The sequence below is a fragment of the Myxine glutinosa genome, chromosome 3, assembly GCF_964187855.1.
Source record: "Myxine glutinosa chromosome 3, kmMyxGlut1.1, whole genome shotgun sequence".
Classification (NCBI taxonomy): Eukaryota; Metazoa; Chordata; class Myxini; order Myxiniformes; family Myxinidae; genus Myxine; species Myxine glutinosa.
The window spans coordinates 97,659,551-97,671,490 of NC_136263.1; the positions used below are offsets into that span (position 1 = coordinate 97,659,551).

An 11,940-nucleotide genomic window follows, 5' to 3' on the forward strand; every position below is an offset into this window, starting at 1 on the left:
GACAATGCGATGCGGGGTCCAGACAATGCGATGCGGGGTCCAGACAATGCGATGCGGGGTCCAGACAATGCGATGCGGGGTCCAGACAATGCGATGCGGGGTCCAGACAATGCGATGCGGGGTCCAGACAATGCGATGCGGGGTCCAGACAATGCGATGCGGGGTCCAGACAATGCGATGCGGGGTCCAGACAATGCGATGCGGGGTCCAGACAATGCGATGCGGGGTCCAGACAATGCGATGCGGGGTCCAGACAATGCGATGCGGGGTCCAGACAATGCGATGCGGGGTCCAGACAATGTGATGCGGGTTCCAGACAATGCGATCCGATGTCCAGGCGACGTGGGTTCCAGACAATGCAATGCGGGGGTCCAGACAATGCGATGCGGGGTCCAGACAATGCGATGCAGGGTCCAGACAATGCGATGCGGGGTCCAGACAATGCGATGCGGGGTCCAGACAATGCAATGCGGGGTCCAGACAATGTGATGCGGGTTCCAGACAATGCAATCCGATGTCCAGGCGACGTGGGTTCCAGACAATGCAATGCGGGGTCCAGACAATGCGATGCAGGGTCCAGACAATGCGATGCGGGGTCCAGACAATGCGATGCGGGGTCCAGACAATGCGATGCGGGGTCCAGACAATGCAACGTGGGTTCCAGACAATGCAATGCGGAGTCCAGGCAACGTGGGTTCCAGACAATGCAATGCGGGGTCCAGGCGACACACCACAGTGGTTTCTTGTTTCTGACTTACTGGCTTCATCAGCACGATACAACATCGCTGTCCACTTTTTCCATTGGTAATAAAGTGTCGCCCCATATATTTGTGGCGTGAAATCACACGGTGAGGTAACTGAACGGCATCTATCGACCTCTTTGTGGTGCAGTGTTGGTGTCTAGGCCAACAGTCAAAAGGGCAAGCGAGGACTTCCAATATAGCACCAATGTATTCATACATTAGGTATCTCGACAAGCATGTTTCGAAAAATTGTCACAGGTAAGTTACTATTGTCACAAGCACTGACAATCCCTAAGATCTTCAAAGATCATAGTGCTCTCACAGTTTTAATGAGTTGAAAATAAAGTATTTTAGGCAGAAAAAGATGGCAAAGGGGAGATGGATTGTTTTCAAGGCAAGACAAAGAAAGACACCTCTGCCATCAGTGCCCACAAAAACACACTCCTTGACAATGTGTTGGATTTTGAAAAATTGATTTTTCCTTTAACCACCCTTACTTGCTGAGAATTATACCCTACCCCACTGGGTGGGGAGGTTGAGCACACACGTGATTACAGTATAGACTATTCATCCCAGGGAGACTCTTTCAACACTAACATAGAGTATAAACAGGCCCAATAGGGTGCAACATTCCTTGCATTAATCAGGCTAGTCGTGTGAAAATATTTACATGATTCAGTGCCATATTTTTCTTTTCTCCTGCTTTTCTTAGAGCTGTCCAGCATGGGATAGAATCTCTTCCCAGCTAGAAACTGCCAACGTAATGCTTTGCTGGCATGGCGATGGATCAATGTATGCGCCATCCATCAGAAAGAGGTTAATCTGTAGGACCCATCTGTCAACACTGGTCGCTGCTGGATATTAACAATCTATCGGTTTCTTTCATGAAGAGGGGCAAGTAATAATCGTTCACACTCTGCCCAAATATCTGCCCTGACTGGCTGCAATGGCAAACCACCCAGTTTGACCCTTGTCAATAGACTTATTTGGCAGTGCCCATACTGCAAAAGAGTCTGGTACATTGATGATGACATCGTCATCATTACCAGGGTGGCAATAGTTTGTGAAAGCCTTCTGTGTATGCCATTTAACCACTTTATCATTTGCTAATCCATCTTCATGTGAAAGTACTGTGGTGAACGACGGTTGTGACATCTTGAGGTCAAAAAACAAAACATTTTTGGACATCATGTTAGCAAAAAAATTATTTCTACATTTTACAATGCCGCTGCATAGCCAACATCTTGAAGTCGATCAATGAGAGAAATTATTTTTTCTACATTTTTATGGATAGTAAAGAATTGTGTGAAAATGTTTATCACCAAACTCCTTCCGCTGAGACACAATTCTGGGAAAATGAGGAACAAGACCATTCTATTTATCAAAGGATTGCTTTTCATTTGAGCGGTGCAAAAGATAAAATGTCATCCGCACAAGTTATTTTGGAAGGATTCTTTGGTGCAGGTAACTCTTCACTATTTGTCCCAAGCTGAACGTGCGAAACGATTGAAGCTGATCATTACGTCCTGGATTATTTTCCTGATATATCGAGTTGCAGCAGATATGCCCATTCAGCAATTCAATATTATTGCACATGTTTAACCAGGTGCACCATCTGCCAAAAGTCATGCCCAACACTTGTCCCACACTTGGAGATGAATTGCAAAACCATCAATATCATCAGCAGAGTGTAATGTAAATACTGAGGAGGTAAACAAATTATTTTATCTTCAACAAAATAATGACAAGGAAGTCAGTTGCTGCAAATATAATCGTCGTCATACACCATGCTCTACAAAAGATCATCGGTTCTACCACAGCAGTTTCTTGCCTGGGGTTACATTTTTGGACCGGTTTTCCGAAAAGCGACAAAAAACGTCGGTTTTCTTACCTTTCAGTCTAGTGTTAAACAGCAACTTAGCGACTGTTTCAAAAACGTAATAATATTTTGTTTACTTCTGGTAGGCTTTCCCCACAATAAGCTATATATAATACACCTTGGGGAGAGGAGATATTATTAGTGTTAATATTGTTTTGAAATAACAATAATGTTATCATTGTTGTTATTACTTTTAATACTGGAAGCGGCATTGGAAAAATGCCATGATTAGCCATCTTAACGTGATATATACCTCAACATGGATCTCACCCAAGGCGGAAAACCCTCTTGAGGTTGAGGGGGAGGCAAAATAAGTCGCTACATCCTCCATCGTGTGACCCTTAGTCCTCCTGTGAAGTTTGGTTGAGATTGGATAAGTAATGACTGAATGTATCGTGGTCACAAAAAACAGACAGACACAGAGACAGACACCACATTGCATATTTTAATATGGTATTAACACTGCTCCGTCCTTGTGATAAGTAGATAGATCAATCTGGAAGTAGGGAAACATATCTCAAACGTTTGAATTATAGGTGCAGAAGCAGTGCACGTACTTTTGTTATGTCCTGTATGTTTCAATTTGGGTTTTGTCAAATATTAAACGGCAGGGTCGCCATTCATTTGACTGATAGACATAGTAATAAAACTGCAATATGTGTAGAAATACAACAATCATATATCCTGTGGCAATAAAAGTAATGCATAAGCACAAAACGAATTCCCTATCTTCATGTTACTCATCACAAGTGTTCATGTAGCTTCTCAGCTGTCGCTCCCACATCCTCTGCTTTTCCTCCGATCTGCTCTCAGCCTGCCATCCGAGAGTCGCGGCTCTTTCTTTCCTCTTTGGCAAGACTGCTGGCTGTATAGCTTCAGCATCACCTGGTCCAAAATGTGTCACTTTGGCCTTGGGGATGGAGCCAAAACCAAAACCAGCCTGATCCCGTTTGAGCACGGTCTTAACAGGAAACTTTCGGCCTGCCCCTTCTGGTCCAAGGCCAACCTCACGATCCCAACCTTTTTTAAGAAGCAGACGAAAACCAACATTATTGTCAGGGATATGATAATATGTGCTGGGCAGTGGCTGGTTTTTGTTGAAAATGTGAATTGTTGATGTTTCATGACTTGTTCCATCGACGTTATACTCTATGCAACATTGTGGACAGTATCTCTTCTCCTGAGATGCCGCTTCATTTTCTGCTTTCTTACGAGACGTAAAACTCTCAAAATCTTGCAGCATTTCAAAAACTTCATTGTGACCTGCCTCTGCTGCCAGCTGCAAAGCGTTACGCCCTTGCGTGTCTTTAATATCCTTCAATGGAGCACCAAGCTCCAACAAGTGTCGCACAACGTCAGCACGTCCTGCGAACGCCGCACACATCAAAGCATTCCAGCCATAACTATCACAAAATAAAACATCGCAGCAGCCTTTGCCTAACTTCTGATCAATGCTCTTCCAGTCTCCGTCTTGTGCCAGACGCAAAAGCTGGTGACCCGCCCTTTGTCTGTCTGCTTCAGACACAAATTGGGGTACAACAACAGAGCTGGGCACAGACAAAGCATTTGGCAGCTTGTGTTTGTTGGTTGCGAATCGAGTCCTTGACACCTTTGATCGGCTGGACACCTTGAATTTTGTTAACTTACGAGTGCCAAGCTGAGTCTGAGCTCCAGGAGAGGCCAAGAGATTCTCATAAAATGTTCTTGCCTCATGACCATTGAGAGTCTCTGTGGGTGGTCTTTCACCCTTTTCTTTTTCTTCTGTTCTCCTCTCACCATCCCTCCAAGCTTCTCCTTCTTTAGAAGCTGTTATGAAGTTTACACGTCTCACGTAGTACATTTGTACATGCCCTGTAAAAACACAAATGTGACAAAAATGTTAATCATATAACTAAGTTAGTGGCTCTATCTGAAAAATGAAGTTTTACATCCCACCTCTTTCAACTACACTTGTGCAAGGTACAACATGGGACATAGGCAAAAATAAATAATTCATCACACCAGAGGTTACTCAAGTACATTAGCGACAACAGCGAAGATGATAATAAAATGCCAATGGACATGTTCTCTAGTCTAAACGAGAGTGGGCACTCAGGACAGCACATACCTCCACCAAGCTGAACAGGTTACGTTTTGTATCCCACTGAGAGGCCAGATCTGGATTCGGACCTGAACCAAAATTGAATAGGCTTGATCTTGTTGCCTACTCAACTCATCCACTTCGTGTTGTCATAACCTGCCTCACACCTAGCTCGTCTTCACGCTATTGAAACCAAAGCGTTCAGAATCATTGGAATCTCCCGCGATGACGCTATCTCCAAGGGCCTTTCACTTAATCACCGCAGGCAGGTTGGTGGTCTTTCCGTCTTCTACCGACTCCTCTCCGGCCTTGCCCCCCCAGCTCTCTCTGGGCTCTGTCCCCCAAATATTCCTACAGGTCGCACAAGATCTGCCTGCTACCCTCTTATGGTTAAACTGCCAAAATCAAGACTCTCTGCTCACCTTCACTCCTTCATTCCTCTTTTCTCCTGCCTCTGGAACAAACTCCCTCGCTCTCTTCAATCCCACTCCTCCCTCCAGGTCTTTAAAACGGCTGTTCACCACCATCTCTTATCTTCCCCAATCCAAAACCTTGATCTTTTCTACCCCCGCTAATTTCACCCCAAATCCACTTTTTTGAGGTGACTTTTGACTTCTTTCCTGGAAGTCCTTGGTGTCCTTGCGTTTTATACCTATCCTGCCTCCCCCCAGGCCCTCTCCCTCCAAAAACATCTCCCGATGTCCCTGCTCTCAAATGTTGTGTTTGTGTGCACTTGCTCCCCTTCTCTCCCCATCTTGTCGACCGCTCCCCTTTTTATATACTTTGTTTGCTTGTTTGTTTGATTTGTTTGTTTGATAAATGTTAGCTCTTTCACGAGCCTCGACTCTGTATACAAAAAAAGAAAAAAGAAAAAAAAACTTTTTGAAATATAGTGCTATATGTCGTTTTTGGCCCTATCTCTCAATGGTGAAAAATAAATTTAAAACTTGTGTCCGGATCCGGATCGTTACCAAAATCGAATCAATTCTTCCTTCTTACACACTCAACCTGTCCACTAAGTTTAGTCTGAATCCATGCACAACATTTTGAGATATCGTGTTCATAAACAAACAGACAAACATGTTTGAAAACATGACCTCTGTCCACCTTCGGTGGCAGAGTTGATAAAACACAGCAAGAAGAAGAAGAAGGGAAAGGTGGCGATGAAACAGAAAAAGGAACAAAGCAATAAACAATTAACAAACGAAAAGAGGTAAAGTAGAGGAGAGAAAAACACAATAACATAGAAAAAGGGAATGCTTGGGAATGAGGTTATTTAGTGTAGAAGAGATCATGAGTATGGATTGAGGATGACATCAGGTAGTGGTGAACAGCCGCCTTCAAGTCCTAGAGTGAAGATTTGGGACTGAACAGACTGGGGAAGTTGGATCCACAGGTGAGAGAAAAGGGGAACAAATTACTGGAGGTGATCAATGAGCCTGGATTTTGGAAGTTTAACAAGAAGAGGGTTACCAGCTGACTGTGTAGTCCATGCAGAAACCTGGATGGGACATAATCAAGAGAGGTAGTAAGACCAAAATGAGGCAACAACATACAGAGAGGCCACCAACCTGTTTGCAATGTGAAGTAACAGACCTCAAGACCCGTTTGTGATGCGAAAGTAACAGACATCAATACCTGTGCGATGTGAAAGTAACAGACATCAATACCTGTGCGATGTGAAAGTAACAGACCTCAAGACCCGTTTGTGATGTGAAAGTAACAGACGTCAAGACCTGTGCGATGTGAAAGGAACAGACATCAATACCTGTGTGATGTGAAAGTAACAGACATCAACACCTGTGCGATGTGAAAGTAACAGACATCAATACATGTGTGTGATGTGAAAGTAACAGACATCAACACCTGTGTGTGATGTGAAAGTAACAGACATCAACACCTGTGTGTGATGTGAAAGTAACAGACATCAAGACCTGTGCGTGCGATGTGAAAGTAAGACATCAAGACCTGTGCGATGTGAAAGTAACAGACATCAACACCTGTGAGTGATGTGAAAGTAACAGACATCAACACCTGTGTGTGATGTGAAAGTAACAGACATCAACACCTGTGTGTGATGTGAAAGTAACAGACATCAATACCTGTGTGTGATGTGAAAGTAACAGACATCAATACCTGTGCGATGTGAAAGTAACAGACATCAAGACCTGTGTGTGATGTGAAAGTAACAGACATTAAGACCTGTGTGTGATGTGAAAGTAACAGACATCAAGACCTGTGCGATGTGAAAGTAACAGACATCAAGACCTGTGTGTGATGTGAAAGTAACAGACATCAATACCTGTGTGTGATATGAAAGTAACAGACATCAACACCTGTGTGTGATGTGAAAGTAACAGACATCAACACCTGTGTGTGATGTGAAAGTAACAGACATCAATACCTGTGTGTGATGTGAAAGCAACAGACATCAATACCTGTGTGATGTGAAAGGAACAGACATCAACACCTGTGTGTGATGTGAAAGTAACAGACATCAACACCTGTGTGATGTGAAAGTAACAGACATCAACACCTGTGTGATGTGAAAGTAACAGACATCAACACCTGTGTGTGATGCGAAAGTAACAGACATCAATACCTGTGTGTGATGTGAAAGTAACAGACATCAATACCTGTGTGTGATGTGAAAGTAACAGACATCAACACCTGTGTGTGATGTGAAAGTAACAGACATCAACACCTGTGTGTGATGTGAAAGTAACAGACATCAACACCTGTGTGTGATGTGAAAGTAACAGACATCAACACCTGTGTGATGTGAAAGTAACAGACATCAACACCTGTGTGTGATGTGAAAGTAACAGACATCAATAACTGTGTGATGTGAAAGTAACAGACATCAATACCTGTGTGTGATGCGAAAGTAACAGACATCAATACCTGTGCGATGTGAAAGTAACAGACATCAATACCTGTGTGATGTGAAAGTAACAGACATCAATACCTGTGCGATGTGAAAGCAACAGACATCAACACCTGTGTGATGTGAAAATAACAGACATCAACACCTGTGTGATGTGAAAGTAACAGACATCAACACCTGTGTGTGATGCGAAAGTAACAGACATCAATACCTGTGTGTGATGTGAAAGTAACAGACATCAATACCTGTGTGTGATGTGAAAGTAACAGACATCAACACCTGTGTGTGATGTGAAAGTAACAGACATCAATAACTGTGTGATGTGAAAGTAACAGACATCAATACCTGTGTGTGATGCGAAAGTAACAGACATCAATACCTGTGCGATGTGAAAGTAACAGACATCAATACCTGTGTGATGTGAAAGTAACAGACATCAATACCTGTGCGATGTGAAAGCAACAGACATCAACACCTGTGTGATGTGAAAATAACAGACATCAATACCTGTGCGATGTGAAAGTAACAGACATCAATACCTGTGCGATGTGAAAGTAACAGACATCAATACGTGTGCGATGTGAAAGTAACAGACATCAATACCTGTGCGATGTGAAAGTAACAGACATCAATACCTGTGCGATGTGAAAGTAACAGACATCAAGACCTGTGTGATGCGAAAGTAACAGACATCAATACCTGTGCGATGTGAAAGTAACAGACATCAAGACCTGTGTGTGATGTGAAAGTAACAGACATCAATACCTGTGTGTGATGTGAAAGTAACAGACATCAACACCTGTGTGTGATGTGAAAGTAACAGACATCAATACCTGTGTGTGATGTGAAAGCAACAGACATCAATACCTGTGTGATGTGAAAGGAACAGACATCAACACCTGTGTGTGATGTGAAAGTAACAGACATCAACACCTGTGTGATGTGAAAGTAACAGACATCAACACCTGTGTGTGATGCGAAAGTAACAGACATCAATACCTGTGCGATGTGAAAGTAACAGACATCAATACCTGTGTGATGTGAAATGACCCATGGATGACATAATCGAGTATACACCTCAATGATGTCATCAAAAGGTCGATTCACGATGGACTTGGAGTTGTTGGATATAATGTATCATATTCATATTGATAATGATATAGTTGTATGGAAACGAAAAACGTGTGTTCAAATTTATGTTGTCCCGAGAATTTTAACAAACACGTCGTAAAAACGGATAAAATTTCACGCAACACAGCGAGACAAACAGACAAACGCACCTGAAAGAAGAACCAGGTACAGTACGAGCCCCCGGGTGCTGCAGTGCCCCCGTAACTCCACACACGATTCTTGTTCAGACACACAATCGATTCTAAGTCGTAACCGGTACGATTAAACAACTTCTGGAGAGCACCGGAAAAACAATCCATGCCATATCCTCACAGAGGTTTACTTCCGGGTCCAGCTGCTAAAAATAGAAATAGAAAATAGTATCGCAACCACGCAGCATTTATGGTGATTTAAAAAAGAACCCATACATTATTTATTTATTTCAACACCATGAATATTTAGCTTTTGTCGGATTACCGTTCATGTGATTCTATTGGCCAATGCGATGATGCGAATATCTGTGCCGGCGGAAGTGACGTCCGCGATTTAATCGGTGCACTTCCTTGACCGATTCCTTTTGGTTTATTTTGCTCTGGTAACGCGGATAGACATTTCTCATGAAAAGTAGGACCACTGGGCCTGCGGCTCATCTGGGACATGGCCTAATGTTGTAACCCAAATCTGGTGGCATTCTGCCTCGTGCGTCTGGAGAAGATTTTTGAAGGAATTTACGGATTTTCCCAATTGACCTTATGCGATGACGTCACGAAGCACCTAACAACCAATGGCGACGCCATCTTAGAGGGCAAACAAAGGCCCTGACGACGCGTTCATGTGTGAGAACTGCGATCGCAACTAACTGCGTCAACTAATTCCACATGGTGAATGAATCATAAAAATTATTTTTTGGTGAAGTAACAATGGATATAGTAATGTTTGAAATGTTTCTGTAGAAATTTATACACTACATATTTTCTGTGAACAATAAATGAAGCTGCACATGATACGTGTACATATGTTTTGAAGCTGACACAACTGTGACAATAAAACTGCTGCAACTTTATATTACTTGTCATTTTGTTTAGTTTCATGTGCGTATTTAACAACGTGTATCACTAATAAGGCAATACTGTTGATCCATAAAATAACACTTCCATGATAATCAGTCCATAGGAACTACTCCTGGACAAAGATTTACGAGAGCACACGAAACTTGTACTTGACATCCTCTCAGGCCTCACGGAGCTCGAACGGGCGGACCGCCTCCTGGACCTTCCCGAACTCGGCGATACACGACCATCGGTACGGATGGACTACATGCTGCCGTTGCTGGGTGACAAAGCCCCGGATTTTTTATTCCGGGCGCTTTTTCTACGCCAGCTACCGGCACAGGTACGCCTCGCGTTGGCCGGTTCCAAAATAGGGGAACCCTGCTCTCTGGCCGTCGAGGCCGACAAGTTTTTCGCGGCTTGTGACACGCGGGCGAGCTTCGGTGCGGCCGTCGCGGATCCCGAGGCTGATGCGCATGCACACCTCATGGATCCCGAGGCTGATGCGCATGCACACCTCGTGGCCGCCGCCACGCCCCGCCCACCACCACTGCAGCGGAGAAAGCCGCGGCCTCCGCCGATCCCGCCGCAAGCCTGGTGCCGTTTCCACGCCAGGTTCGGCCACAAGGCTATGAAGTGTTGCCCGCCGTGCTCGTTTGGCAAGTCGGGAAACGACCGAGCCGACGCTCGGTAGCGGCCCTGAGCGTCGGCAATTCCGGCAGCCTCTTATTCATTACGGACACCTTGTCTGGGCGCCGCTTCCTCTGCGACACAGGAGCGCAGGTAAGCGTCATCCCAGCCCACGCGTCCGACAAGCGAACCGCGGGTCGGGGCCCCGCGTTGCTTGCAGCCAACGGTACACCCATACGCACATTCGGGAAGCGCTGCCTCTCCCTGCGGTTCGGAAGGCAGCGCTTTCAATGGTCGTTCGTAACCGCCAGCGTGCCCATGGCATTGCTCGGTGCGGACTTCCTATGCGCAAATGGGTTGTTGGTGGACGTGAAGCACAGAAGGCTCGTCCAGGCCGAAACCTTTAGCTCGCTCGCTTGTTCACTGAGCAGCTTGTTGAGCGGCTCACTGAGCGGCTCACCGAGCGGCTCACCAAGTGGCTTGCTAAACGGTTCCGTCCCAGTGAGTTTGGTTTGTACGCTTCCGGCAGCGGATGACTTTACCCGCCTCCTCGCCAGTTTCCCGGCCCTCACGCGGCCCACCTTCTCAGCGGTGGCCGTCAAGCACGGGGTGGAGCATCACATCCCCACTGTCGAGCCACCGGTCTACGCCCGGGCACGCCGCCTCGAGCCGACGAAGCTCACGGTGGCGAAAGCGGAGTTCGCTACGCTGGAGCGGCTGGGCATCATGCGGCGCTCCAAGAGCGCTTGGGCATCACCGCTGCACATCGTGCCGAAGCCTGGCGGGGGATGGCGGCTGTGCGGGGACTACCGCCGCCTCAACGATGCTACCACCCCCGACCGCTACCCGGTCCCTCACATCCAGGACTTTTCCGCCCGGTTGGCGAAAATGTCCCTCTTTTCCAAGGTGGACCTCATCCGCGGCTACCACCAGGTCCCCGTCAGGCCAGAAGACATACCGAAGACGGCCGTCACTACACCATTCGGCCTCTTCGAGTTTCTGCGGATGCCCTTCGGGTTGAAGAATGCGGCTCAGGCGTTCCAGCGGCTGATGGACAGCGTCTTGCATGACTTGGATTTCGTTTACGTCTACCTGGACGACATCCTCGTCGCAAGCGCGTCCCGTGAGGAGCACCTCCGCCATCTCCGCACGCTCTTCGAACGCCTGGGCCAGCATGGCCTGATCATCAACCCCGCCAAGTGCCGGTTTGGCATCGCCGAAATCGACTTTTTGGGGCACCGCGTCACCAGGCACGGGGCCATCCCCTTACCGACCAAGGTGAAGGCGGTCAGGGGGTTTCCGCGCCCCCGCACGATCAAGGGGCTCCAGGAGTTCCTGGGCATGGCGAACTTTTATCACCGGTTCCTGCCCCGCATCACCCAGCTCCTGCGCTCCCTGCACGAGGCCCTCCGGGGTAAGCCAGGCAAAGGTGACGTTGCTTGGACCGAGCCGATGGACGCGGCGTTCACGGGCGCGTAGCTCGCCTTGACTAACGCCACCATGCTCGCGCACCCGGCGCCCGATGCACCGATCGCCCTCACCACCGACGCGTCGGACTACGC

General features: G+C 46.5%; 1 protein-coding gene across 1 annotated transcript; it reads right to left on the reverse strand.

Annotated features, from left to right (window-relative positions):
* Positions 1-3,053: 3,053 nt before the first annotated feature.
* LOC137423352 (G patch domain and ankyrin repeat-containing protein 1) lies at positions 3,054-9,051 on the reverse strand. Its single transcript, XM_068110398.2, has 2 exons — positions 8,870-9,051; positions 3,054-4,473 (listed from the first exon to the last, which is right to left on the reverse strand). The coding sequence occupies exon 2, from the start codon at positions 4,460-4,462 to the stop codon at positions 3,359-3,361; it is 1,104 nt and encodes a 367-aa protein (XP_067966499.2). The 5' UTR covers positions 4,463-4,473; positions 8,870-9,051; the 3' UTR covers positions 3,054-3,358.
* Positions 9,052-11,940: the final 2,889 nt, after the last annotated feature.